This window comes from Suricata suricatta, chromosome 10, assembly GCF_006229205.1.
Source record: "Suricata suricatta isolate VVHF042 chromosome 10, meerkat_22Aug2017_6uvM2_HiC, whole genome shotgun sequence".
In the NCBI taxonomy this organism is placed as follows: Eukaryota; Metazoa; Chordata; class Mammalia; order Carnivora; family Herpestidae; genus Suricata; species Suricata suricatta.
In genome coordinates this window covers 130,694,985-130,703,415 of record NC_043709.1, presented here as the reverse complement: position 1 = coordinate 130,703,415, position 8,431 = coordinate 130,694,985, and the positions used below count along the sequence as shown (strand labels likewise).

The 8,431-nt window shown below is 60.8% G+C and overlaps 2 protein-coding genes across 2 annotated transcripts in view; both read left to right on the top strand.

Annotated features, from left to right (window-relative positions):
* The first annotated feature begins 1,635 nt into the window (after nucleotides 1-1,635).
* Nucleotides 1,636-6,421, top strand: LOC115305376. The gene is made up of 4 exons (XM_029955592.1): nucleotides 1,636-1,640; nucleotides 3,065-3,246; nucleotides 5,710-5,930; nucleotides 6,132-6,421. Exons 1-4 carry the CDS (start codon nucleotides 1,636-1,638, stop codon nucleotides 6,402-6,404), a joined length of 681 nt encoding a protein of 226 aa, XP_029811452.1. The 3' UTR covers nucleotides 6,405-6,421.
* Nucleotides 6,422-6,511: 90 nt separating this feature from the next.
* GATA3 (GATA binding protein 3) overlaps nucleotides 6,512-8,431 on the top strand; it is a 23,382-nt gene continuing 21,462 nt past the window's right edge. Inside the window, exons 1-3 of the mRNA XM_029955591.1 lie at nucleotides 6,512-6,564; nucleotides 7,499-7,745; nucleotides 8,027-8,114. Of these exons, the coding sequence (XP_029811451.1) occupies nucleotides 6,512-6,564; nucleotides 7,499-7,745; nucleotides 8,027-8,114 (388 nt within the window). The remainder of the gene's footprint in view (nucleotides 6,565-7,498; nucleotides 7,746-8,026; nucleotides 8,115-8,431) is intronic.

Below are 8,431 nucleotides of genomic sequence, written 5' to 3'. Positions count from 1 at the left end.
GGAGCGGGCAGGGGGCCGGGAGGGCCGACATCGTGACGCCAGGTGGGCTTCGGGGCTCCCTCCGCGGCAGGGAGACCTCTTCTGCTCTCCCCGCCCGGTTGTCAGATGAGAGGCCCTTCGGCCCCCGTCCGGCGCTCGGACCCGGACCCCCCTCCCGGGCGCGGAGCGGAGGGCGCGGGCCGCAGGCGTGTCGCAGCCAAGGGGCTCTGGCGCCCCCTGGCCTGGGCGTCGCTCTGACCTCCTCTGCGTACCCGGAGCTCCAACTTGACACTCACGCCGCAACCCTCGACCCTCCCCACTTCCCTTCTCGGGTCGCGGCCCACCTCTGCACCCCTCATTCTGCCCTTGCTGGCCAGTGGCCTCGTTCTCCCCGCCCCCCACCAACACCCACAAGGAACAGCCGCCCCTAAACCCTTGGCCGCACGAAGCCGGGGCAACTCCTTTTTACCGAACTGGGTCCAGCGCGAGAAAGTTCTTAACTTCCCGGCCCAGCGATGGATACGTTTTGTTTTATTTCTTCCCAAAGATCTATTTATTTTTAAAGTCAGTCTCCATATTCGAGCCCTATAAATATTATGAAGGGAAAGCGCTACCTGTCAAAACAAACGGACCCTGACCTTTCTACCCCAGCGTTTAGGAGTCTCATTTTACTCTTGCAGAATTTTATTTATGACAGATTTCCTCCTCCGTGGATTATTTTTTGATTTCCCACCGGCAGAAGCAGAGATGGTTCAGGAGAGGGGGCTTTGGAGGAGAGGGCTGGGGCTTGCTGGGTCTGGTAGGTAGACTAATAGGGTAATTTTCCTTCAGACACTTTCTCCCCAGCGCTACCTCCGATCCGCAGTCCCTTATCTCAGTCTCCTACATGGTAAATTTCCCTCCTTTTTTCTTGAAATGAGTTGGGACCCCTGGAGAGTCTCCTTCCCAAACGTCTGTGTAGTGCGTGCAGTGATGTGGATATGCCTACCTCCAAATGTTTTCCTGCCCACCACCGGGAGGGACAGAGGGCACCAGCCCGCCCAGAGCCTATTCGCCAACCATTCTGCTTTCCTAAACTTTGGCCAACTGGACCCAAGACAGACGAAGGCAAAGTGCAGGCATCTTTGAAGCATCCACCTGAACAGGAGGAAGAGTCAGAAGGGAGACACGGAGAGCGCTGAAGGGCAGAGGCCCTGCTGAGGGTGGCTCCGGGTGGTACTCTAGACGCTCCCACTGGGTCCCCACTTGCTCCAAAAATGGGAGGCAGAGACTCCGCAAAAGCGTTTTCTATCTACGGTAGGTAATGACCCAGTCAACACTACTGATGACATTTGCAGTGTTGACTCCAATTCTGCCAGAGACCGTGGGCTGTGAGGCGCCAGGGGCTCGTCACATTTCAGGCAGTCTCCCCGCCCCCCAACCCTCCCCTCCCCCCAACTCTGCTGGTTGCACACACCCCTGATGTGTGGTTTGCGTGTTTGCAAGAGGGGGTGAAATCCATTCCTCTCCCTGTCTTCTTTCCTCCCTCCCTTTCCCCCCCTTCACAACCCGGAAGAGCTCCGCTCTCTACACTGAGCAGGAGGAGGCGGAGGGAGGGGGTTCCTAGGAAGGATGCACATCACCCAGGTTTTACTGCTCGCTGGAAGGCTGCGTGAGATGCCGTGAGCCGCTGGGGCGGTTAGGACCACGGCAGCGACAACACCGGCCAAGTCTGCCTGTCATTTCTACCTTCGGATCTCTGGCAAGTCAGGAAAAATACACATAACACAGCTGGCTGGCGGGAGCAAAACACCCAGGTCAGTGACTATCGCTCTCTTCTCTCTGAACTCTGCACCCGCTTCCCCTGCTCCACGTGGAGAGAATTAGGAGGCGGTCTCGACCCCAAAGGCACAGCTGCTCCTGGAAGAAAGTGAACTAGACCCCAGTCTTTATTGTTTTTCTTTCTTTCCGGTCACTGGCAATCTTTGGCTTTCTGCAATGACCTTGGGTGAGCCTGATGTGCGTGTGTGTATGTGTGTGTGTGCGTACGCCCTTGTATGGAGGAAAAAGCTAGTCGAGCTAAGCATTCGGAGAAAAACTAACCAGAACGGTAAGAGACGATGGGAATGCTCGAAACGCTGGACACCGTCTTCCACTTCAGAGAGGGCAGAGGACTGGGGGAAAGAACTCACCAGGGAGAAGCAGCTCAGCTTCTCCCAAAGGTGGTGGAGGGTTCCGAGTGTCAATTGCATGCTTATTTCCCTTTGCTCACAAGTGTTTGCTTAGGCTCATTGTCTCTGCATATAATTAAAGAAACAGCTGTGCACTGTGAGATAAAAGTTGGAGTCCAGATGTGTGGGCATCTGGCATCCCTGGAGAGCTGGTGGCCCGCAGGCACCTTCACTTCCAGGAGCCCCCTGAGAAAAACCACAGCCTGAGAAAACCACAGAGAGGGTGCCCCGGGTCCTGGGGAGCAGGATGGGCAGAGGGGCGAGAGCTCTGCTTTCTCCTAGGACCTTGGACCCACAGACCTCCAAGCAGTCGGTCAGTGAGAGGCAGTTCCCCACAAAGACAGGAATCGGTTAAAATGCATGGGAAGTTGAGTGGATCTGGACAAGAGAGTTGGTTTGATAGATTCTTTTTTTCCTCTCGATACCGCAGGGTACCTTGGGACACTGACCCGGGGATTCCGTCTAGGGCAGGGGATGGAGACCAGTCTAACCCCCAGGATTGAGGTTTGGTTCCCGTGTTTCTTGGCTGTTTTCTCCTCCCCTGTGGCCCGCATTCACTAGGACACCAGGGTTATGGGGAGGAAGGAGCTTGTGAACTTTCAAGAGGCAAATGAGGTAGCTTTTGCAGCCCTCCACTCCATAGCGATTGTGGCAGAGAAGGTGTGTCTGTTGGGGGGCTGGGGAGGCGGGGCGGTCCTGTGCCTGGCTTGCGGCACCGAGTCCTAATCAGGCCAGTCGAGTCAACCCAAGGGTCCGGATAGGCGCCATGCTTTCGGGGCCCAAATGGCCGATTGTGGGCAGGAGGCTCACCATTAAACCTTTTGAATGTTTGTGTGATTCTAAGGAAAAGAATAGTTTGCTGCCCATTCGAACAGGAGAGGGACATTGTGTCCAGGTCAGCCAGACCAACACCCAGGAGGCGGTCAGGTTCCCTGTTTTCCCAATATTGATTCCCTTGTGGTATGCAGCCCGAGGACCAGCTTTGAGCTTCCAGAAAGCCGCCCTGCCGGGCCTAAGGCTCCCGGTTTGAGGAACAAGCTGGGTTCCAAGGACACGGGTGAGTGGACGCTGTCGCACGGTCCCCACAGGCCCCCCCCACCGCATTGTACGCAAGCTGTCTCTGCCAGTCCTGTGGAGACCCCGGCGTGGGGTTAGTCTGTCCAGCCAAGAGCCCAGAGACAGAGGAAACTGCATTTTCCTTTATTGATATTTCCACCCTGCTTTTTCTTTCTTTCTTTCTTTTTATTTTTTTGCAGCTGATATATGAGGTGGGGTAAGTCGGGGGTGCAGTGAGTGGATGGGAGTGGGCGCCCCCAGGCACTCATTGGTGGAGCCTCCGTGTTGGGCCGCCCAGCAGCTCAGGGCCACACAGAGAGAGCCTGCGGAAGGGGCAGGTATGTGGGGGGCTGGTGGCTGAGAGCCGCTCTTTGGGAACTTAAGGGGATTTTGTCTGGGAACCCTCGAAGGTGGCAGGGAATTAGGGACCCTGATAAGGTGTGTGGGGGCAGAATCCCAAAGCACCCAGTTATTCTTAGCATTTCTGGGCTACATTGACGTGTTGTCTCCTTCGCTTCCGTGCCTCTTCACACATTAATGTGCATTCGTTTTGCGGTACGTCTTTGTGTGTGAACCCAATGTTTCTGATCACCGTTTTCTTAACGGTTGGGAATAAACGGAGGGGGCGATTGCAGCGGCCCGGCCAAGGAAGCCCTGGAACTGGAGTCCGAACTGCACTTTGCTTGTTGCGGTCGCTGGGCAGACTGGAGGTGGTGGCGGGCAGGTGTGGCCGCTGGAAGGGGGAGAAAGGGACCCTGTTCCCCAAAGCGCCAGTGCAGAGGTCTCCCTGGGTGTCCGTCGCTGTGGGTCTGCAGACTCCTGTGCGTGGTGGCTATTTTGCTTTATATAACAAATGGCTTGAGGTCCAAGAGGTGGCAGAAGGCGGAGAGCCAAGCACTAGGCAGGGGGCCTGGTGGGGAGGAGAGGCGGGCGGGCTGGCGGGTGCAGTCTTGGAAGGAAGGGAATCCGTCTCCTAACAGCTCTGAGCCCCACACATTCACGGCTTTTACCGTGGGGGCTTCAGCATGTCCAGAGGAAGACAGGAACCTTTTGTGCTTTGAGAAGCCGCCTCTCCTGTCTCCTGATCTGAATGAAATAGTCTCTCCCCATGTCCCCTCTCCCTGTTATGACCCCCCCTTCCCTCCTTCCTTCGAAGCCCACCGCCGACGATCCGGGACCGAGCACACCCGGTGTCCTGGCTAATCCAGAGACGCGAAAAAACACAATAGCTCCAAGATTAAGCCCTCCTCCAAGATTAAGCCTCCAAATTGTAGTGGCCCGAGAGTCGGCCAAGGTGAGCGCTTGGGGCTCGGAGCTGGGTCGGCCAGGGGCAACAAGGCGGGGGGGGGGGGGGTGTGTGAAGGGGAATGGAGCAGGTGGTCCAAGCGCACCCCTTCTCTTCCGAAAAATGCTGGGGCCTGGAGTTCCTGTGGGTGAATCTACCACCCTGGTGGCTACTTCCCGGCTCCCAGGGAGCCCAGGACGCTTCAGCAGACTGGCCTGAGGACCCTCTGGAAGGAGAGCCTGAGTCTAGACGCATGGAACTTCCACCTAAGGGCTAGTGGCATCCCTGGGAGCTGAATGAATGGCTAGTGGCTGGGGAGGGCCCACGGGACCGCTGGACCCCCTCCATCCCATCTTCCTTTCTTGGGTCTCTCCCCTGCCCCCCAGACCTCCAGGACCAGGAAGGAGGGGCAGCTGGGAGGTGCGCCCTTCCTCTGGGTGACTCAAATTCCTTTCTAATCGTTCTCCAGGGTAATCTTTCACTCCTACCCAGCCCTGGGGCCGCCCCCAAAACCACCCGCCAGCCGTGCACTCTTACACTGGAAAACAGAAATCCCCTGTCTTCTCCCTCCCTCCCTCTTTCCGCTACACCCCTATCTACCTAATGTTTTATATTTTTTTAAATCTCGATACCATAGGGCTTTTTCTCACCAGAGAGGAAGAGGGTAGTGGCAGAGGGAGGGCCAGGATCCCCTGAAGCTGGAGGACCCAACCTGGCGGTCGGGAGCAGGGCAGGAGTGGGCAATCTCTGAGCGCATCTCCTCTCTCTTTGACTCTCCCCAACTCTAGCAGCTCCTCCTGGCCTGGGCGGGTTTCCTTCCGAGTTTTAAACGGTGATAGATGAATAAGGAAAAAATAAATAAATCAAACCACCTACCGCCACACCCAAAGCGGTGGCATCTTTCCAGGACAGGTAGACCCTAGGCCTGAAGCGGGTGGGCGTGGGAACCGGGAAGCGAGCTCCGCGACCGGAACTCTTTTTCGCCTGAGTTCCCTGGGTTTCCCCTTTGACGTCTCCACCTCCAGCATCTGCCCTCCGACAGTGAATTTTGGGGTCCCCTTTTCCTCTGCATTCCCCAGGTCCCCCGCTCGCCGTGTTTCATCTGAGAGCGGCCAGCACGGGTCACAGCCTGCTTCTTTTCTCTTCGCCTTGATTTCTCTCCCACTCTCTGCGTTTCAGTTCATGCGGGAAAGAGACGGGGCTTGGAAGGGAACTGCGGAGATCCAGCACGGGATGTGTTGAACCTGCGCGGTCCCGGGGCGCCGCGTCCAAGCGGGCTCCTTGGCTATTTCCCCGGGGCAGCTCACGGCCGGCGGTGGCGCCTTGGGCCGTGTCCCCGGCGTAACCCTCCCGCCCGGCAGACTGCGAGCTGTTTACACAGCTTTACCTGTGCTATCCTAGTAAGCAGTAACAATCCTCGCCCGGCCACGGTAACCTAATCCCCGGGCCGAGGCATAGGAGGGGAAGGTGTGGACGCGCCAGAAGGGGGGGGGGGTCCTCTCCCTTCCCGATGGGGCGATCGAGGCGGGGGCCCTAGGGCTGCGGAGGAAGGAGGCCTGTTTTCCACGCCCGTGTGCTCTCTGCTTTTCTCCCCCGAACAGGCACCGGGCACCCGGCGGTCGCAGCGTGGACGCGTGCGGCCCAGCGAGCGGGGCCGCTGGGGAGGCGCCCCGCGGGGCAGTCCAGACCCAGGACTGGCTTCTCCGTCCTGGACCAGGACCTGTTTCTGCTCTCAACTTGCCCCCCGAGAACTCCCACACCCACGATCAAACCACCGGGGAAGGGAGTCGCCACTTAACCTGGTCCTCCCCGCCCAGCCTCTCCTTGCCGAGCGCCCTGGTGTCGGGCGCAGGCAGCGCAAGGAATCGAATTAAACGCCTCTTGGCGGTTATTGTCTCTCGCTAATTGCTCCAACAATGGCCACTATTAAAATGGAGACACCCAATTAAAGGCCCCGCCGGGCAGCGCGGGGCTCCGGGCGATGAACTGGCCGCCTGCCTGCAGCCAGCAGCCCGCCGGGCCGGGACCCGGGCGGTGTGGGGCGCCGGCGCCGGCCTCGGCACCTCCGGCCTCCACTTCCTCCCCAGACGCACGGCAACCGCGGCCGCTTCACACCATTTTTATTGACCGATCGCAGCCAAGGAAGATTGATCGATGTGGAATGGGAAGGGACTTCTCCTCCAGCCCCGGCTCGCCGGGGCCTCGGGGCCGCACTCCAATTTCTGGCCTTTGCTGCAGCTCCGCGCCCTCCCTGCCCCCAGTCCCTCAGGTTCCCGGCTGCATTTCTGTCTGTAGCCGCGCGGCCGGGTCCGCCCAGGCCGGCGCCGCGGCTCCGGGGGGAGGGACTCGGCGTCGCGGCCCGGCTCCTCTTCTTTCTCCTGCCTGCAAATATTTGCTGCCTCGCTGGAAATCCGACTATTTCGCGCGCGCTCCGCTTGCAAAGTCCTTAAGTAAACACGCTCAAATGACCGCCCCAGGCGGTCCGAGGCACGCTGACTCCCCCTGCGCGGGATTAGGAACTTTATGACTTCGACCCCGAGGCTCAGCACTCGGGCGATTGTGCGTCCGCGGCGCCCCGCTTCTGCGGGCACCTCGGCCCCGCGGAGCTCGCCTGGATGCGCCGGTCGCCAGGCTCGGGTGGGGGGCGCAGGCCGCGCGGGTCTCTGCTCTCTGGGCCCCGAGACCCAGGGCTGGGCCCGGGGGCGCGCTCCTCCCCCTCTGCGCCGCGGGCTCGGGTTCCTTTGCCGGCCTGGGTGACCCACTTCCTTCAGGACAGAGCCTCTGCGCTCCCGGGAGCGGGGTGGGAGGGACCTGTCCTGCGGCATCTGTGTGGGGGTGTGTGTGGGCCCCAGCTCACCCCGCCGAGCAGAGAAAGTGAGGCTCCATTTCTTACCCTTTCCCCAAGAGGGCACACACACCCTGCTCAACTTGACGCCTAAAGCAGCCGCCTCGAGCCCTGGCGTTGCAGACAGGCCGAACTGGCTCTCGCCGCCCCAAGCACGGCCCCGGGACCCGGCGCTGGCTCGGCGCTGGCTCGGCGCCGGGAAGCTCGCCCCCAGGGTCCCGGCCATCCAGGCCCTTCGACAGCCCCTTACCCTGGCGAGGGAGGCCTCACGCCCCGCAGGAGCCCGGGGCCCGGCGGCGGCGGCGGCATCCTCCTGGGTCTCCTCGCTTCCTCCACCGGCGCTCCGCCGGCGGCTCCCGGGGAGGAGGGGGTACCCACTAGGCCGGGCCAGGGCCAGGGAGCCCCGGGGAGGGGGCCGTCAGGTCTGCAGCAGGGCGCTGAGGCGTCTCCGCAGGAGGCCAGGATCAGCTTTGAGGGCTCCGGCGGACGGGGAGTCGGGACCACCTCCCCCCTCCCTTCCCCGGGCCTCGAGCCCCCTCCTCTCCCCCGCCCGCGCTGGGAGGAGGAAGGCCGGCCTGCATTTGCCAGCGAGGCGGGTCAGGCCGGCGCCTGGCCCGGCTCAGACCCCCGCAGCCCGGCTCTCCGCCCCAGGCCACGCGCTACAGCCTCCCTCTGGCCTCGCTCCCTCCCCCTCGCCTCACCAAGGGGTCCCGGGGCCGACCTCGGCCCTCCCCGCCGGGTATCCCCCTCCCCTCCTTTCCTTACCCACCCCCCTTCCCTGTGCTCCCGGCTCTGGGGCTGGGCCCGTGACGTCAAACCCAGTGTGGCGTCGGCGAGACTGGCCGGCGCGGGCCATCAAAAGAGCAACGTCCTCTTTCCCAATTACCCACTGTCAGTCCGGGAACAGGGGCGGACCGGCTGGGAATTAAATGTTAAATACCCCCTACAGGCTGGCTCCATTACACCGGGCGTCCAGCCGCAGCCCCCCACGCCTCTCTGCAAGCCCCAAACCACCCAGACCTAGAAGGGCCTACAAGATCTTTTATTTTTCCAAGG

Excerpts from the sequence above, each read along its gene's own strand:
- LOC115305376 (XM_029955592.1), top strand. Across the intron at positions 3,247-5,709 it reads GCTGGGTTCCAAGGACACGG|TTCATGCGGGAAAGAGACGG; the intron begins GTGAGTGGACGC and ends TCTGCGTTTCAG. Across the intron at positions 5,931-6,131 it reads GCTTTACCTGTGCTATCCTA|GCACCGGGCACCCGGCGGTC; the intron begins GTAAGCAGTAAC and ends TCCCCCGAACAG.